At 40.8% G+C, this 20,172-nt stretch overlaps 2 protein-coding genes across 2 annotated transcripts in view; one reads left to right on the forward strand and one right to left on the reverse strand.

Annotated features, from left to right (window-relative positions):
- cdh23 (cadherin-related 23) overlaps positions 1-20,172 on the forward strand; it is a 149,414-nt gene that overhangs the window by 114,988 nt on the left and 14,254 nt on the right. The window contains exons 28-41 of the mRNA XM_027277516.1: positions 557-617; positions 918-1,066; positions 1,453-1,588; positions 2,152-2,540; positions 2,943-3,044; positions 3,192-3,194; positions 3,348-3,497; positions 4,189-4,317; positions 4,640-4,768; positions 4,994-5,221; positions 18,942-19,163; positions 19,258-19,377; positions 19,755-19,935; positions 20,025-20,158. Of these exons, the coding sequence (XP_027133317.1) occupies positions 557-617; positions 918-1,066; positions 1,453-1,588; positions 2,152-2,540; positions 2,943-3,044; positions 3,192-3,194; positions 3,348-3,497; positions 4,189-4,317; positions 4,640-4,768; positions 4,994-5,221; positions 18,942-19,163; positions 19,258-19,377; positions 19,755-19,935; positions 20,025-20,158 (2,133 nt within the window). The remainder of the gene's footprint in view (positions 1-556; positions 618-917; positions 1,067-1,452; positions 1,589-2,151; positions 2,541-2,942; positions 3,045-3,191; positions 3,195-3,347; positions 3,498-4,188; positions 4,318-4,639; positions 4,769-4,993; positions 5,222-18,941; positions 19,164-19,257; positions 19,378-19,754; positions 19,936-20,024; positions 20,159-20,172) is intronic.
- On the reverse strand, positions 6,249-17,673 carry vsir (V-set immunoregulatory receptor). Its single transcript, XM_010739233.3, has 7 exons — positions 17,356-17,673; positions 11,225-11,635; positions 10,937-10,987; positions 10,735-10,845; positions 10,483-10,510; positions 9,759-9,934; positions 6,249-8,239 (listed from the first exon to the last, which is right to left on the reverse strand). The coding sequence occupies exons 1-7, from the start codon at positions 17,441-17,443 to the stop codon at positions 8,202-8,204; spliced, it is 903 nt and encodes a 300-aa protein (XP_010737535.1). The 5' UTR covers positions 17,444-17,673; the 3' UTR covers positions 6,249-8,201.

The raw sequence follows: 20,172 nt of genomic DNA on the forward strand, positions 1-20,172 counted from the left end.
GTCTTGAGTGTGTGTCTCTGTAGACTACTGAATATGCACTTTGTAGGCACCTCCACAGGTTTTGACACATCCACAGAGGAGCGGAGTGTGACATGAAGTCAGTCTCATCCAGTGCCAGTGGCTCTGTGCCTCTCTGGATTCAGAAGTCAGTCTTATGACATGGCCCATTCACCAGCAGCCCAGCATGCTCCACTATTTATCTGTGTACGCTGTGGAGCCGTGCTGTCTGTGCTGGGTTTGGGTTTTGGGCTGCTTTTGGAGAGAGAGAGAGAGAGAGAGAGAGAGAGAGACAGATACAGAGACAGAGAGAGAGAGAGAGAGAGAGAGAGAGGCTCTGCTGCCAAGCCATGTTGGGGTTGTTGTGGCAACAAGACACTGGGCACCAGTGGATGTGTGGTGAATGAGTAAGAATACCCATTTATATGTTTGTGAGAAACAAATGTATGGAATTGTGTCTCATGTGACTTTATGGGGGTAAACATTGAACAACAAACTCACTGGTTACCCAAAGTAACTGCTCAATTCTCACATAAAAACTTTTTGCTTGTGTTTACAGGTTCAAGCTACTGATGCAGACCAGGGGGAAAATGGCCGAGTCCTGTACAGGATCCTCACTGGTAAGTGCTGCTGTGCTTTAATTTTTTCAGATGGTCATGTATGACAGTGATGGAGTGGTGTTTCCAATGCAGTTTCTATTGTCTAGAAGCAGTCAGTGTGTATAAGGCAGCTATCTAACAGTAATGCCAGGTTCTTTAAATGTTGGAAGCAACTGAAATTATGTAGACTCAGAGACTTGATTAAATGTTTTGCTTAAATGTGCATTTTTGTACAAGTATCTTGCTTTGTCTCACTTTCCTCTCTCTCTGTCGCTGTGTGTGTGTGTCTGTGTGCTCATGTTTGTATATGCATACATGCAGGGAACAGCAACAATCTGTTCAGCATAGACAGACAATCCGGGCTGGTGACAAGAGGCCTCAGGGCACTGGACAGAGAAACCAGCAGCTCCCATGTGTTGGAAGTGGAGGCCTACAACAGTGACGAGGGCAGCATGAGGAGCTCTGTGAGGGTGAGGAAGAAGACGATAGCCAGAGGGGGAAGGGGGGGATGCTGTAACATAAAAGTTTTATCCCTGTGCTTGATGCCAAATGTGTAGCATGAAGTATGTAGAAATTGTTTTGTTTTATTATAGAGCATGAAAATTCAAAATTTAAAAGGAAAATGTGGCTGCTTTTAAAAAATTAACAGCTTTGTTGGCCCATTACAACATATTGGGTCTAGAAATGTGGATAGAGAGGCAAAAGACAAACAAAGAACAAAGAGGATCCAGGCCCTGAAGTGGGATTCAGATATATATAATATTTATGTCTGTGGAATCATTCCCTGGAAGCAAGACCAAGACCCTTTCCTCAAAGATAATATGTGTAATTTCTATACAAATGTCTTTCCCTGCAGGTGATCATATATGTAGACGATGCCAATGATGAGGTGCCAGTGTTTACCCAGCAACAATACAACCGCCTGGGCCTTAGGGAGACTGCTGGCATCGGCACTTCTGTGATTGCGGTGCGTGCCACAGACCCTGACACTGGTGAGTCCATGTCAGTTCCCTTAAGTATGACGTTTTATCCTCCTCATCCAAAATAGAAAGAGACATTCAGCTGACTCTGGCTTTAGACTTCCCATTTTTGCTTTGCTACTGCTGTTGTGGGTCAGTTATTTACAGGTTACCAACCCTTACACGAGTGAGTGCCATTCTAATGGGAAATATCAAAACACAACACAAAACACAGTCATAACACCTGTCTGACACTACATGGAAAATAGTAACGTATCTTTAAACCTCTACTTCTGTTGCACCCTACAAACTTCCTCTATTCACTTCCCATAGTGTGTAAGTGTATGATGCATCTGCCGTGACATACATTTTCCAAAAAACATTTGAAACTAGAAACTAAAATAAACAATAACATAGCCAAAAAGGGCGTTGACAACAGTGTTAAAAAAACAACCTCGGAAAAAGGAAACTTTTGTAATGTTATAACCACAGCTTGAAATGTAACTATTTTAAACTCTCATAGTAGTTGAAAAATGTATGTTTTAAAGTTGTTTTTGTAAGCTTTCCCTACTAACCACCGCCGTCTTCCTGGCCAGGTGATGGTGGAGCTGTTTCTTATGCCCTTGTGTCTGGCTCGGACCGCAAGTTTGAGGTGGATGTGAGCACTGGCCTGATAACCACTGTCGACTACCTGGACTATGAGACCAAGACAACCTATCTGATGAACGTCTCGGCTACTGACCAGGCTCCACCTTTCCACCGAGGTTTCTGCACAGTCTATGTCACGTTACTTAATGAGCTGGATGAGGCCGTGGCCTTCTTCTCTGCTGGTTATGAGGCTTCGCTACGTGAGAACATCGCCACGGGAACAGAGGTGGTCCAAGTGCAGGCCCAGTCGGCCGACAACTTAAACCAGTTGACTTACCGCTTCGACCCTGACACTTCACCTGCGGCTCTGGCCCTCTTCAAGATAGACAGCGTCACGGTGAGCTGGGGAGCAGTGGGGAAGAAAGGTCACTGATGATATGAGCACACATGTCTCTTTTTTTTTTGTACACTTCAAAGACTACACCCACCTTCTGTCAAATATGTTCCATTCATTAACTGCACTGTGATTCCGTAACACCTCTTCCTCTGTGATTTAGGATAGCACTCTTGTAGCTGCATGACTGTAAGCCGATCAAAGAGCTTGTTTGCTTTGAAGTCATTTGATTCCTTTCATAGATGAGAAATGGGGATTTTTTGTTTTGTTTTGTTTTGTTGTTTTGCAATGCGTCACTCTTTCTTTCTCTGTCCTTGCTCCCGGTTTGTCACATTAGGGATATTTCTATCTTGTTTGGAATTTTTATGCATGTGGAGATATATGCTTGTGTGTGTGATGTTTCAGGGCCGTATCACAGTGACAGGCTTGCTGGACAGAGAGCGGGGGGACATGTACACCTTGACTGTTGTAGCTGATGATGGAGGACCTAAAAAGGACTCAACTGTGGTAAGCTTAATTCTGAACTGAGTACATTTACCTTTCTTTTCGTGTACAGCTTCTTTTATTTATTACAGTATGTGTCATGTCTGTTCTGTTGTAGAAAACTTAATGGCATTCCTCTTTTATTCATTGCATCTCTCATTGGAAGTGCAGAAGGTAAGGCTTGCTCTTCTGTTTAAAGGCAACATGAACTGTATTCATCTGCAGGATTTTTATTTTTAGGTCTTGGTTATTTGATTCATCTCAAAGGTAAGTATTGCATCAATCTGGCAAGTTATGGAGCCTACATTTGATCTCATCTCTTGACAGGTTTCAATCACTATTCTGGATGAGAATGACAACAGTCCAGAGTTTGACATCACATCTGATACTTCAGTCGACATTGCAGAAAACACACCCATGGGCAGGAAAGTGGCAGTAGTGCTGGGAAGGGACAGAGATGCTGGATTAAATGGACTGGTGAGAATAAAAAAGAAAGAGAGGTAGAAAAATGTTGACTTGCTTAGACCAAAGTTAAAGTTTAAAGATCAATCATTATCACGACTTGACAGTGACTGACGTGTATAAGTCATGTTTGACTCACTTTGGTTTATGTAACTTTTTATTTGACGTGAGTACTATAACGTTACACTTCACCTCATCTGAACCTTGCCTCAGTTTTCAGCCAACAGTAATTTTGACATCTCAGCATAGTGGTCCACTAAACTTGCCAACACTGCATTTTTCTCCTTACTACTACATAGTATACGTGCTCAAGACTGCTACACATTGTTGTTTACAACTTCAGTTTTTTTCACTGTGCTCGTGCTAATTTTTCTCTCCAGCAGCCACCCACCTCCTCCAGTCTCTCAGTCATCATTTCTTAATTTTCAATTTTAATCATAGAGTGGCATTTCTTGCCTGTTTGTTAATCCATTGGAGGTCTCAGTTGTGCTCCCCATTGAATCTTTACCATGTGCTGCAATGTATTTAATATTTAGAATCTGTACAGCCAAAAGCAAATATTAAACTATGTATACAGTGTGGGTAACTTTATGATTACAATTTCTGACTGACCCTGCTGCTGCTTGATATTTTCCTTTTTTTTCTCTTTCTCCTTCCCATTTTTCTGTTTCATTCTGTTTCATTCTGTTTCATTACTCTCTCTTAGGTCAATTTCACTCTGGTGGCTGGCAACATGGAGGATGTGTTCAAGATCAAGACAGTGAACAACACCTATGGGGAGGTTTATGTCAATGCTCCTCTGGACAGAGAGTCAGTAGACCGCTATTTATTGAAGGTCAGGCTGCAATCCACATGTTATATCTTTGACCCCACTTCTGCACTTATGTTACACTTTTCACTAAGACCCTACCTCAATTTCTAACCTCTAAAATAAACCTGATTTAGTTTCACTTGAGTATCAGCGTTGCTAGATGATGTGTGATGTTTTTTAACTGATCTGATCATATTAACATATTATCACATATTTTCAATATTTTCACAGAAAGGAAAGGACACAGCATTTTGCAGATCATTGTACACTTATTCTCTTTGTGTGTCAAAATATATGATCAGACCAGCATACAAGTACACGCTAGTGCATGTGTATGTTATTACAGGTGCGTGCCATCGACAATGGCTCACCTCCCAGACACTCAGACCACTCCCTCACCGTCAACATCTTGGATGTCAATGACAATGCACCTGTTATTGAAAGCCAGAGGGGCTACAATGTCAGCATAAGCGAGGTAGGGGGACACTCACTTGCATGATGTTTATTTTATCCATGTGTGACTTGCTTTTGAATTTCTTTGAGTTTCTATAGGTTTGCATGTATTTTGTTCTTAAACTGAAGCTGAATAATGGCATGAGTACTGGTGTGATATTATGTGATTTTCAGTTTGCACAGCAATCATTTCTTTTAAATATTGTGTCAATCAATAATGAGGCTTCTTTTATAATACAATCTGTAGAATGTTGGAGGTGGAACGTCAGTTCTCCGTGTGATAGCTACCGACCGAGACATCGGTCCCAACGCCATGCTCTTTTACTACATCACTGCTGGAAACCAGGACCTGACCTTCCGTATGGACCGTGTGACTGGAGAGATGGTGACGCGGCCGGCCCCTCCCGACCGAGAGCGCCAGCAAGAGTACCGACTCACTGTCACTGTGGAAGATGACGGCACACCACCTCTATCGGTAAGATACAAGCAGCAGTAGCTGCAACAAGTAGAACACTTCACAATCTATCTCAACATATCACATAAACAAGTGTATCAATGCACTAAAAAATATCCATACAAAATTAACATTGTTATGCCAGTGCTTCATATTATGAAGGAAAATAATGTATCTTGAAACATTTGTCTTCATGCAGTGTGATGTAGTTACCTCTACAAAGGGATGTAAATCTAATCTGATCTGTTTCTGGTGATCTGGACTGATCGGGCAGTCCCCCTTTGGGGGATTCAGTTTCACATCTTATTATAGAGCCATCTTTTGGACAGTCATTACACTACAATCTTACCTTAGAGATGTGCATTTGCATTTTTCTGGGGATTCTGGACATATGTTTATTGCTTCTTTTTACCTGCCTTAAACCAGGATACAATCCAAGTAAAATATAAAACATAACATACAGTAAATACAGTGGTTGGTTGTTCTATCTGAGCTGATCAGCTGTGAAGGCACAGGAAACACCTTTGTAAACAGGAAAGCCACAAGTTAAAGTGTTGTTGCTTTTCCTGTTTTGTAATTTCTACACAAGTTTTTAAATGTCTTTACGTGCAGAAACAGAACGAGATATGCAGTGTATGTGCATGCATTGCGTGACAGGTGTCATGTGACTTGTATTTGTATTTTGATCTGCTTGATACGCTTGTCTAGGTATGTCACGCAGTAAGATGTAGGTGGTACAAATCTGCAATAATGCATCTCCTGCTAATACAAGACATAAATTGCTAATACAAAAAAAAGCTCTAATGAGAGGAAATCTAGCTCTCTGTCACTTTTCATAAAACAAGATACAAAGATTGTTGTATCATTTTCTCTCCTCAATGCCAGTCTCCCTCTGGTGTGCACCATCTTAGAGGCACACAAGTGGAACAACCTTGTTCCGTTTATAATGGCTCCCTCGGCAGCAAGTGCAGCACGTCCTTGTGTAGTGATAGTTTTGGAGATGTGCCAGTTCAAAGGAACAATGATTTCAAAGACTAGACACGTTGGCTTTAAGGTTTAAGAGCTCCATTTTATTATATAAGCTACAAGTGAGACAATTTAAATGCAGTATACAGAACAAACAGGCTTTTACTGCATTCCTCTGTGTGTATGTGTAATACAACCTTTATACATTGTGAAACACATGCATACAGATGCAGAATCGCATGCAAGTATGCGCACACATTTAAACTAGACCACACACACACTCACACACACACACACACACACACACACACACACACACACACACAAACACACACACACATTAAACTTTCAGGGGAAAAAACATTTTGTACATAACACCCTGTCCTATACACCTGCTACACATCATTTGGAGATGATTTCTACACTTTCTGTACATATTTAACCTCAATATGAGAAAACCACCAGTGGTTTTCAGTCACACACAGTCACAACTAAGTAATAATATCATCACAATCATGTCTCATTTTCTCGCAGTCTACCTTGATATGATTGAATTAAAATTTCAATACCATTCCTCCACATCTGTGCCAAATAGTATTTACTTATTAACATCCCATTGCACACACAAAAACACAAATGAACATTGATATACACATCCCAACAATCAAATCAAGACACATGAAATCAAAAACAAAAATAATCAGAAAAAGATTCACCAAAACCGCATTGAGATGGCAGTGGTTAAACCGTTGGTAGTTTTTTGATGATGTTTTGTGTTGGGCTACATTCAAGAGAAAATCAAATATTTTTTTCTTAATTATAACTGTTCAAAAATGGCATTCATGAACTATTATCAAACATAACCCACAATACTTACTGCAGTTTTCAGCACTTTCTAAATATATTTAAGGGCACTGTGAAGTGCTGCATTTCTGAGAGCACAGGAAGGAAGTGGAGCATTTAGAGCAGAGTTTACAGTAACTGAGGTAGGAAAGAGAAGAGAAATGAAGCCGAGGCCAAGTGGAAATGATACAGATGAACGGTGTAATGCCATAAAAACAAATTACTGTCAACTTGTGCAAGAATAGCAGGACTTCTCTGACGATTGAGCATCCTTTGATATGAAGATGTTTGAGCACTTGATAACAACGCCAGGGATGAGAGAGAGCCTTCAGTTGCTTTCACACGTGTGTTTTGCCAAAAAATTATACCCTGTTGTCTTTTAGTTCTAGTCCATTTATCTTTCCTATTGAATTATTACAAGTGAACTGTGTACATGGGTTGACAAATAACTCATTCGCGGGACAGTGTTGGTTAGTCACATCCTTGATCATTAGCACTAAATGAACTAAGGATGGAAAAACCAAGTTTACTCCAGTGACTGGCAAGTGATACATATATTTATCACTTCTGTCATAAAAAACGATGGAATGGCCAGACACTGAACACAAATGAGTCTTGTATTGTGATATAATAGAGGGGCTTGGTGTCAGTATGGCCGCTCTGCTACAAACTACAAAATTATACAGAATAGGATGCAAGAAACACACACTAATGTAACTTAAACTTTTCACTTTTCACTTTCTGATTCACTTTCTAGTTTCTTTGAACTGCACAAAACAAGTTACTGTAGGTGTGAAAGCAGCCTTAGAAACCACATAAACTGTTATCCCTTTTACCATTATACCCCTGCACCTGGCGGGACCCCCACCCTCAACACTTTTGGTTCTTCTCATGCTGTTTGCTCATGAATCAGTGTTTAGATGGAACATCACACATAAACCAAGCCACAGCGACAACACAAATGCTCCCAAGCAAAAGTTTGCTTTTTTTTGGCCTCCAGCTGTTGTTGCAGGTCTAAATAGTTTTTGAATTAAAAAACAGAGTCTGTTCCCTCCTGCGGTCCAGAGAATGTACAGACCACAACCCCAGCAGAGGTTATTGTGAGACAGCACATAAGGGCAACATCGCTCTGGAGGCAGAGAGAAGAGGAAGAGAGTTGCAGGACTGTCTCCAGATCAGCAGTTAGAGCCCTTTAAACCTGCAGGAACTCTGGTGACTCAATGATGGTGTCTGGAATAGAGAACAGTGTAGGTCAGTGAGAGCATAGAAATGCTAGCAGGTAATCCACATATGCGAACCTGCACAAATGTGTAATTCATGTCTGTATGCTGACATGTCGAAATGTAGATATGAGGGAGTTTGTACTTCCTGCCCAAAATGTGAACGGATCAGTTTTTCTTTTTCCAATCCTCCCACTCTATGTAGTAGTACAACCACGCAGTGACGCGTTTCTCAGAATAAGATATGTTTTTCTGAAAACTCATGAAAAAGGGGAACTAAGAGGGTTCAAGTCTGAGTTGCAACATTTTAAAGATAAGAGGGAACTGGTGCTAGTTAAATTCCGCTCTGCTGAAGGTCAGCGGGCAAAAAAAAAAGAAGAAGAAAGCTGAAGTGTGGCTTTTATCCACGTAACACGAAACCTCAAACTACGCTCTGTATTGTGCATAACATTTGTAGACCACTGAAGACAATGAGATCTGGAAAGATGTATAAGATATGGTTTGTATTTATTTTCTAGGATTTTTGATAGTTTAAGCAATATTTGTGTCTCCCTCTAGAGAAGAAATGTAGTCTGTAGTCAAATTTGTGTCTCCCTCTAGAGAAGAAATGTAGTCTGTAGTCAATCAAGCAGCGGTAATTTCCATCTGTCACTTATTGTAAACAGAAGATTTGGACACATAGAGCAAAACTACAGCATCTTAATTAGGGGCTCATTGATCAGGAGTGACCTTGTTTTACTTTGTGTTTATGCTTCTCACTTCTTACTTGTAGTATATTGTCAATGGACAAATTCCATTACGTGTTTCTGAGACTTGCCCCTGTTTGCAGACTAAACTCTTCAAGGTCATAGAAATAACATATTGTGTTCAGGTTGGATTATTAGTAAGTCTGGTTCTGTCCTTTTCCCAGTCTGTGCTGCCAGGAAACGGGGCAATCCACCTCAGTATGCCTGGAATGTCTGCACAGGTGCCCTGGGAATTGGTAGAAAAATACTCAGTACTGAACTAATGTCTGATGCAGGATTTTTCGGCAAGTGCAAAAGGCTATGACAATTCTTTGATTGCGTCAGAGTCCTTTAACATGCTCACTCAACATTTTGAAACATATCCTTGTGCAATACAATTAAATTTCACAATTTAAAGACTTTTATACGTAATTTGAGTATCAAATGTGAAGGCAGTCAGGTTTAGACAGTCAGAATGTTAATAAGGCTTGACCTACCAATGGATATATTGCACACTCCTAAACTGAAAGGCAGCTATGTAAATGAAGCTCAGTGTGAGATAACTCATACTCTGCTTTCTTTGTATTATTGTGCTGGTAATAGAAAGTTTTGAGCCAGGCTAAGGGCAAAAATGGTTTAAATAAGGGAATTCCCCAACCTGTGCTGACTGATTTAGTGTTTTTCATTTTGTTTAATAAGCATCTTTAATTAGTAGATGGCTATTGTGTCCTACCCTAATGAATGTCCCATGTATCATTTGGCCTGAAAATTATGTGGATGTATAGTTTTGTGTGAGTGTCCTACCTTCTATTGGGAAGAATACATCCCCATGTGCAGGAGGAGAAAGGGGCGTTCCTGGCTCAGACAACAGGTGGCGGCCTGTCTCTGAGTTTTGCCGGGTCATGATCTGAGACACAGTACGGGTCTTAGTCTGTGGTGATCCCCCCAGAAACACAGGGTTTTCATGGCCGAGAGCCTCACTAAACACAAAAAGAGAAGAATCCAGATGAGTCCAGATGAGTAAGTTATTACCGATATTACACAATGAACTGTTTTAACACGCATCTGTTGCTCATCTATTGCTTAAGACCTTTATAACCTTCCTGTTGGTCACAGTTGTATTCTAGAAGTACTCGGGGCTTTAATGAACATTTAATACTAAACCAAAATAGTTTGCAGTAGGCTTTGTACATACACATGAATTTATCAGTCAACTTATTGTGAGGCATAAAACTCTCTCCTATTGTACCATAAAGTAAAGCTACAGATTTACCACTAAAATATTCCAGTGGTATAAAAGCCATCAATGTACTGGGCAGAAGTCCTTTTTGTTGTGTATTGATTGATGTTATATCTAGAAATGAATGTGAGTCTGAAGCCTCAAGTTGTATGGCTGAAAGTACCTATTGTGTGAGAAATGTCCACTACACAGTAGAATATCCATGGACACAGTATTATTATAAAGTGCAGCTGTGTTTTGAGGCTGGTCTATGTAACCAGCTGCCTGACAGACTGTGGGAAAACATACCTGTCCATCCTCACCAACTCTTGTGCACCTGGGAGAGAGGAAACAGGAAATGGGCCATTGTGAATGTATTGAAACAAAGCGGAACACTACAGATCCAGAGTGTGAATGTGCTTCCTACTGTGTGAAATACAGTTAATCCACCTCACTGACAGGAAATAAGTGTGAGACAAAACACTATGGGGAACCCAGTGTGAGAGATTTATATTTGACCCAAAGCTTGGACATGTGTTTGTGCATATCAGTAATACATACGTCTGCCCGAGTGGGTGTTCTGCCTCTGTTTGTACACAAGCACCAGGATAAGAGGGAGAGAAAGCAGAGCTAAGATGCAGGCTGCTACAGCCAAGGCCACTGGCACAGAGCCTGGAGAAGCAACAGAGAAACTGTGAGTTAAATAAATAGAATCACTGGCCAGTCATCATTTAGCTATGGAGGCTTGTATAAGTTGACATACCTCCAGGTGGTGTGGGATCCCAGAAGGTACAATCTAGAGATCCATTTCTCCCTGGAAAGAGAGAAAAAATCCATTCAGTATTAGGGTTCTGCCTGTTAAATAGAACAGGTGCAATTTACCTCGGCATATGACGTTTAGCACTCATAAAGCACATCACATAGAATCATTAACATCATGATCTTGTCCTACTTAGCAACTTGAATTGATGACTCAGTCAACATCCTCCCCTGCCAGTTTACCATGTACTAACTTACTACACATTCACACTCATACATTTGATGTCCTTACGTGGTGTAACATGCAGAATAACATGGCTGTGGGGTTTCTGCACGATGGTCGCGTGTTTATGTTCAGGCTGGAAGTCCAGAACCACACAGCAGTAGCGACCCTGGTCAGCGTGGGTCACATTCTTCAGAACAATCCAGAAGTTCTGCTCTGCAGCTGCAGTTTCCATCCCTGGTGGCAAGGTGTGATTGCCATGGGAATGCGTACCAATGGTAGTATGGCGTGGGCCTGCCCGTCCTGTACAGTGCTGATCACTATGGGGCGTGAAAAGCCAGGTGTACTTCAAGACATCAGTATCGTGCAGGGCTGTACCTCTCTTGCTGCACATCATTTTGACAGTTGCACCTTCAGGACAGGTATAATGCAGGTGGGGAGCTGAAACACTCAGTGTGGGGTGGGCGTGGGACATCTCACCTTTAGATAGAGAGAAGAGGGAAAGTATGTAAGATTGTAGGTGACACATGGAAATGTTTTTATCAACTTTAGTACATCAGCTAAAAATGATTTACAAACATGTCTGATTTAGGCCTTTCAGATAATCCTTCCTCCCTTGATATGAACTACTGCAGACAAGCTCTACCAATGAAACGTTTTATGGTAGAGATAATGACATTTTGGGTTATAACTGTGGTTAGGCCTGTCAAATCCAGGAAGTGCCTGAGAAGCTCAACCCAGTGAACATAAATTCCCTGTCACGTTTGTCACAAGTTTACTTTGATTGCAGTGACAGATAGTTTTTCCAAGATACAAAATCTAAAGAGTGATATTTAGAAACTTTATAAAACATTACACCTATCCAGAACAAAGCACAATTAAAAAAGTAAAACATAAAAGCCAACATCAACATAATAGTAATGTATGCTATATTATGGTGTTCCATGCAAAATCCAGTTTTCTTTCATTTGCTTGGAAATAGGGGAATAAAGTTTTATCATGGTATAGCCCCAAAATCAAAGAGAATGTATTCAGACAGGAAATTGCTTGGTAAATCACTCTTCAACTATATTCAAATATTTCATAGCTAAAGTTAAATGGAATAAAGTTCCTGTCTGGTACCAACAGTATAACATAAATAACCACAGTACAAAAACTAATTATAGGAACTACCAATCTCAATGTGGATTTAAAGCCGAAGTCCGACAATTTTCCATACACTATTTTTGCACACTACATACTTCCTTGTTTTTTTGTGCATTTTGAGGTAGGGCAGTTTGTTTCCTGTTCTGTGTATTTGTACTGTGGTTAGAGATAGTACATAGTCTGCTGGCTAAAAAAAATATACTAACCTCCTGTGGGAATTAAATTGCCAGTTTTTCTCAGAGAGAGAAACTATTCAATATATACAAGTCCTCATGTGTCATCAGACTAGGGAAAGTTAAAAGATCGGACTGATAGTAAAAAATAATAAAAAATTAAAAAAGTAAAATAGTCCTTTTTTGTCTCAGCAGACTCAGCATCGATCTTTCACAGTATGTTCAGAAAACCAAATAGACAGCTGTGAGACATTTCTTTACATATTGCATGAACCCTCTGACTCACGCACACTGCCTTCAACCACATCCTGTTCTGACTTATGTAGGGCACCACTGAAATACACTAATAGATAAAACTCTGTGTGCTCTGAACAAGTATTTCAATGCATTAACACAACAAAATGAACATATCCTCAGGCTAAGCACTGTGAAGTCACTCTGTAAACCTTATACTATACAATACCACTCTCTAGACAATACCCCCACACTACACAGTGTAGCAGCAAACATAATGAATGACTCTATATCCAGCATGTAACACAACCCTGTTACTATCTCTCTGCTTAAATAGATCATTACCCTCCTTTGTCTGCAACAGACTGTGGTGAGGTTTAGCATCCTAGAATGCACAGTGCTGCAAAGAAGACAGGAAGTGTGTGTGCATGTGCGTGTGTGTACACTTATGTGTGTGGGTAGACTGCAACAATGAGAAGCATGCATGCAAGTGTATTATTGCAGAGGAACCATAGATCAGAGATTACCAGTCAATCTCTAAACATGTGCATGTGTGTGTTTGGATGGCGACTAATCGGTAACTGGATTTGGGGAGTGGACTTCCTTCTTGAGCTATCCAAGCATGCAAACATTGTGCCCACTCCTCCACCTGTTTGCTTAAAACTCGATCTGAAGGTGTACAGCTGCTGCTAAATAGCTCTATATGGCCTGAAAATTTTAAGCAGGTTGCACCTTCATCTACAACCCAATCAGTAATGATGTCACTGCAGGTGCTCTCCATCAGCTGTCAGAGATACATGCTGGTACATCACAGATTGAACTGCAACATGCTTGAATGTTTAAACCTGTAGGGAGCAGTGGAGCAGCAGTTTTGTGTGTTTCGCTTTAACATTGGATTAACTGTTGTTTGCATGCACTATATCTACTTTCCTGAGGGGGCAGCAGATGCAACAAATCAGAGCCTTCTGTGTCAGCTAGACTATAAATGAGGAAGCACATAAATTGTTCTAGTCTAAATGCCAGAATAATATTTAAGTGGTTGGTTTGCACTCTGCTGGAGTGAAAAATACAGTAGCTGACCAGCCAACGACCCTTCTTTTTGATTAGCTCTGCATGTTTGTATATTCAGTATGTGTGTATCCTGTGTGGTGTCACAGAGTGTGGGGTGCGTGCCCTGTTCCTGTGTGTGTGTGTCTGAAAAGTGGACTAGCCATTGTGCTGTAGGAAAAGCAATAGGAAGACCAGGGAGGGTGATTAAAGTGAAACTGTTGCCCCCACGGCTGTTCCTGCCTGTGTGATGGGACAATAGGAGTGGAAGCCCTTCTCGTCTCCTGTTTCACACCGCCCTGCCTTCCTCCCTGCCTTTCTTACCCCTTTTAAACTAGTTGAGATGGATTTCTGGCAAAGGTTGGGAGTTTCTTTTGTAAAATGTGATTAATTTACATTTAAGTTTAAGATAGGTCAAAGCGTAGTTAATAAAAACTTTGCCAGCAAGGAAACACAATTATACAAATAAAATCTTTTGCAGGTATGGCTTACTGACAAGACCAGACTTTTCTAAAATACTTTCAGAGACAATGAGTAGGATTTCTATAAAGAATGTTAGGTGCCAATGTGGTGATGTTATCACAGTGTCAGCACTATCTGAGCTATCTTGATGTGGTTGCAACCAGGTAAAAACAGACATCAAGCTTTGCCTGTGTCTGGTACAGACAGGATTTCTGTCACTTGTATACACCAGACATCTGTGTTTTGGCTCCAGAACAGATCTAAGTTTCTTCTCTGATCTCTGTTCTTGGGATCCTGATAGCCCCTCAGGGCCCAGAAACAGGCACTCCTTTGTTTTAAGGCTGAATGCCACCTGTTTAAGACATGTTGCCTCTGACAGCTTTCTTGCATTCAGACATGCAGCATAGCTCATGTGAATTAATTAAATGTGTCTCCATATCTGGTTAAATGACCCCAAGTTTAACTATTTGAAGTACTACTGAAAGAGTATATAGAGTATATCTTATTTCTCTAGAGGTGCTAATACAACACAGGGTAATAAACATACCATACTGGTAAATCCGGTATGCTTTCACTGGCATAAGTTCTCTACCTGATATCCCACACACTCCACCCTTTTTCACACCTAGTGTAATGTTAATGATTATTGGACCCATTACTGGGTGTTAATGAAACCAGGAGGAGGATCCTAGATTAGCCTCTTCACAAATGCAGGTTTCAGTTGAAGCTTCTAACAAAACAAACTACATTAGACATCTTTTCAGAAACAGGAAGTGTTCAAATGTGTCACTTCAAACTCAAGCTACTCAGAAAAGGAAGTGGTTATGGATCAGCGACGCAGGTAACCATGTTCAGGGATCCATGAGATTTAATGATAGTCATTTGTTGGGTCTTTTGGTACTTTGTGAGCCAATTCCACTGAATTTACTTTAGGCATTTAGCTATGTCACTAACAGGTTGTGTAATGACAGTTTCGTACACATTTACAACATAATTACAAAATATGTTTCATCATTTGGCTGCAGCAACGCTGAGCGGGAAATGTCATTTTGAAAGCGTAAAGGGGTGTTTTTGTACTTTTGAAACAGAAAAAGTACATTTTAATTTCATAATTTGTAGATGACTTAATTATTATCAACCAGTTTACTGCTTCCTCTCTCTTTTAGGGTCCTCTCTTGCTTCCAACAATAATATGTCTATTATACTTATTCTATCATTTCGTTTGTTTGTATTAGAGTTAAATATTTCAGACTTTTATTGACTAAAACTCATTGGGTGGCCATTTGTGTTGCTGCTATTAGAAGCAGAGTCAAGGCTCTGACGGTCAATGACGACTCTGTGGGAGACTCATCTTTACTGGAAGTATGAAGGCCACTTTCAGATTTTTGCTTTACGTGCCATACTCGCTGCATATTAAGCAGCAGATACCAAGATTGCACCTACAAAATGTTTGACAAAGCTTTTTGATACCCACAAAAATTACAGAAGAAGAAGGGAGCTCCCCTTCCTCCTGTCTTTATTACTCACGCACATGCAGTATGTGCCCACACAACTGCTGCACGAAAACATGCCCGCTTTACTGTGTGTTCCTGGCCCTGTGGCCTCTTGTCAATGAGATAAGCCCAAGACAGCTTCTTTTTTTATCTCTACACCCCCTTAATAATGACTTATTCATTTAGGATAGGGGGTCAATGCACAGCATAAGCTCTGTATCAACAGGAGGAGAAAGTAGTTGAGACAGGGAGTCAGTCCTCACATCCTGTGGTCTTTATTGACATTTTCTGACTGTGCCATTGTCCTTCATAGGGAGTGCTTATCTATACTGAGAGGAAAGGAGCCACTGATTATTACTGTGTTTATCTCAAGTCATGTTTTGTGGAGGAGAACCCCATTACTGGCAGTGGCACAAACATCTGTTTTAATCATATGCTAAAGGAAGGAAATTTCTAAACACAACAGGGCTGAAGGCAGGGTACCATGGAGTTAGGCTTTAGCCTTGTAGCTCTTTTATTGGAGCCTCTTGAGTTTTATAGGCCTGCATAAATAGCCTGTTTCGAAACACTGTACACAAAGACATTAAGACATATTAGGTTTTGGATCAGTTCAGTAAACATCGCTTGCTACCTTTGACGGACTTAACCGTGTGAGCTTATCTAAATAGACTAAATCCTAAAGCCGAAAACTGATAACCTCTGCAAGGTTTCTGTGGCGTTTGAAGTGAAGCAGCCTGCGTCCCGGAGGCAACAGCTGCTTCCCCGTCTCCTCCAGCGTCAGCTGCTTTAACTTAGCCAAGCTATACCAAAGTAAGAAATAAAATCCCTGCATTTTGACCACAGCTCCTACGAACACACAGGAAATGTCTGTGAAAATGGAGCAATAACTGATTTCTGGACGCACAGGTCACCAAACTTCATGCTGCACACAGGCGCCCAAAGCGCATGGATGTTTTGTTTTGTCGTCTTTCGAGTTATGTACATTTCTGAACATTTTATGACTCGCCAGTCTAAAAAAGTTTGTGGCCACCGTTAAATTTGCGGATATGTTGTAAAGAGTTAGTCTAGGGTGGTTTTACACTCCGCTACATCCCATGGGAGCGGCACCGAAACAGCTTCTCACCAGATGTTCCGTCTCAAAACAACAGCAGCAACACCCTGAAAGGCTTAGAGCAGCGCTCAATACAAAAGTATTTACACACACACACACACACACACGTTATGACGTGACATCAAAATGAAATAAAATAACTTGTTGTCATGTTTTTTTGGAAAAAGTAGCGGAGCACCGAAAATACACTACGAGGTTTACGTCAAGGTCTTTGTCCACCCACGAGCACACAATGCGTAAAATAGAGTGAAGTTACAGACTGTCACAGAAACTTCACAGCGGCCCTCTGACACCCATCAAACACACTCAACTTCCTACTGGAAGTCAAATGATGACCGGGGCTTTAACCAGCGTTTCCGTGCGTGTCAGTTCACTTTTGTGTTGGAAAAAGACAACAGCTTCACTTCAGAGATTTCAGTCAATATGTTTTTCACTCATAAAACATTGTCAACAAGTTCACACACGCCCGGACATGGTGATGAGGGAGTTACTACAACAACTCTGAAGGAGATGTATGTCATTATGTGTGCTTACCTCCAGCTACGCTAAACAGAACCGAGCAAACCCAAAGCATGATCTTCAGTCCGCAAAGTGATGTCCGGCAAGGTAATCCCCACTCCATGGTTGTCTGGATGTTGTCTGCAGCAGCAAAGTGTTTGACCCAGACTATTATCAACTGATTCTACAAGTAGCTTTTGTTAAAAACTTGTTTTTGTTTCCCCCCCCTTCACTATTGAACTATACAAACTCTCTCAACCTTCTACCTACACACGGAGTGGTGGCTGACAGGTCCTTGTCACTTTGTGCGCAAAGATGAATTTATCCTTCTGAACTTAGAGCGCAGAAGAAACGTGATACGGACTTTAAACGCTCCTCCCCCACTGTCAGTGAGTCTCTCTGTCTCTCTCTCCCTCCCTCTCTGGGCCCCACCCCCATTGGTATAGCAGTGATGAACTATCATGTCACCATGTACATACATCAGATAATGCACAGAATATATCTAATCTTATAAGCTTGACACATGACAAAGGGATACTTGGAGAAGCAGCTTATTAACACAATGATGGATATAATATATTTTGTACTGAATGAAGACATTGTGATGTTTGGATAACCTCTTTTTGTTTTTTGTCTTTAGTTCTAATTACTTGGCATTGTTTCTTTTAACACACATACACACCAACCACAAGAGAAATCACAACATTGTGAAATGCCAACGGCTTCTTTAACCGACACAACCCGAGGGTGTCAGTTGGTCCATCTTTTTGGTAGTAATGGGAGGGGAACTGGGAGGGAAACTACATGGTCGGACTGGTGGAGCAGGAATTGTCTCAACACTCAACGTTGATTCCCCACAATGATGCTTTCTTAATGTATCAGAATCTTTGAGTGGTTTCTTTCGGGTTGCGCTACTGTCTTCCACTTCTGCTTCACAACAGACTGAGCTTTTTTCCCACAGGTGAGAAGATGAAACCATAAGGAATCAGACATTCTGGCTACCGTGCAGCATTGCAGCATCTTCTTTCTGCCTCACTTACTCTTTATGATTTCATTTGGGTTTTCACACGATATTTTCTCCTTCTGTCTGTAACCAAATACACTCCAATCTACTCTGTTATTGCATTCTCCCATGTCCTCACTCCTGAATGTCACATCTACTCATCATAAGTGAAGACAGCAAAACCTGTTTGTTTCATCTCATGCAGAAAGCCTTATTAGTCATACAGCTAGTAAACAGTGTATGAAGGTGTAGGAGTGGCACGTGTAGCACGAGGTATAGAAAAGGCGTTTCTCGTTAAAAGGGGAGAAACTACTGACAATTGACAATATATTGTTTAGTTGTTATTATAGCAAACAGTGATTAACAGTTTGCATGTTTGGCCTTCAAGAGGAGTCCTGATTTGTGGCCTTTGCTCCTTTTCCTTTGCTTTTTTTGATGATACATTGCTGTAGTTTCAACATGATGATGACTAGACTACAAGATCAATTTTAGACTCACTTGCAGGCCAAGCTCATACCATGCTGGAAGTGAAACATGTATTTTCAGTAGAGTGTAACCCAGTAATCCATAAATAGTAGATTCAGCTGTAAAAATGTTTCGTGTCTGTTTTTCTCTGCAGACTTCAACCACCATCTATGTTCGCATTGTGGACGAGAATGATAATGCCCCAGAGTTTCCTGAGGAGGAGTATGTCACAGTGTTGAGCGAGGGGCCAGACACAGTAGGTGCCACCATCGCCACAGTAACAGCCATCGATCCCGATGAGGGTCTGAATGGCACTTTGCGATATGCTATCGCTCGTGGCAACCTGATGCAGACCTTTCATATAAACAGCATTACGGTGAGACTTGACCTTTTTTTTACTGTGTGTACATATATCAATATACATATTATATTATGTATTAACTTTATATATATGATGTGTGTGAATTTAGGGGAGGATTACAGCCGTGAAGGAGCTGGACTTTGAGATCAGCAATGGACACTACACACTGGTCGTCACAGCTACAGACCAGTGTCCAAATCCTGCTCTTCGCTTGACATCTAGCACAACAGTAATTAAACAAATGAGATACACTCTTTTATACCCTTTTAACTCAAATAATGTTCCATATATTATATTACCATTTAAAATGAACTGTCTGTCAACAAAAAGTATATTGTCAGTTTTGCTATTTAAATCAATGATTCAGGTAATTTAAATATTTAAATAATTTAAATAATTAATTAAATAATACAAATATTTGCTGGTTCCAGCACCACCAATCAGGGGATTTGAATTCTGACCACTTTATAAACTAAGAAGTAAAGTGATTTATTGAAAAATAAAATAATATAAATATTTTAATAATTATTATTTGCATCCCTTTTTTTTTATATACATACAGCACATGTGACAATCAGTCACCTCTCCTTCTCCCTCCTTCCTCAGGTGCTGGTAAATGTCCTAGATACGAATGATGAGACACCCACCTTCCCCAGAGCCTATGAGGGACCCTTTGTGGTAACTGAGGGCCAGCCAGGACCTCGGGTCTGGACACTCAGAGCCAGAGATGAAGACTCTGGACTCAACGGCAAAGTGGAGTACAGCATCACCGGTGGAGATCACCAGAGTTAGTACAAGCTTGTTCTGTCAAGAGAGTGATATATTATTAAATCCTTACTATGTGTTTCTGAGCCTCTTTCTCTGTGCCTCTGTCAGATGAGTTCATGATTTCCCCAGTGGAGGGGGAGCTTCGGGTGAGGAAGGATGTAGAGCTGGACAGAGAGACTACAGCCTTCTATAACATCACTGTCACAGCCCGAGACCTTGGAACTCCATCTCGCAATAGCTCGGTGGGTCTTTGTTA

The sequence above is a fragment of the Larimichthys crocea genome, chromosome III (genome assembly GCF_000972845.2).
Source record: "Larimichthys crocea isolate SSNF chromosome III, L_crocea_2.0, whole genome shotgun sequence".
Lineage (NCBI taxonomy): Eukaryota > Metazoa > Chordata > Actinopteri > Sciaenidae > Larimichthys > Larimichthys crocea.

What these genes read in the sequence shown, in the direction of transcription:
- vsir (XM_010739233.3), bottom strand. Translation starts at nt 17,443, where the DNA reads ATGGAGTGGGGATTACCTTGCCGGACATCACTTTGCGGACTGAAGATC. An exon ending in TCTGTTTAGCGTAGCTGGAG is followed by an intron (nt 11,636 to 17,355) that starts GTAAGCACACAT and finishes CTCTATCTAAAG; the next exon opens with GTGAGATGTCCCACGCCCAC. An exon ending in TATTCTGCATGTTACACCAC is followed by an intron (nt 10,988 to 11,224) that starts GTAAGGACATCA and finishes CTCTCTTTCCAG; the next exon opens with GGAGAAATGGATCTCTAGAT.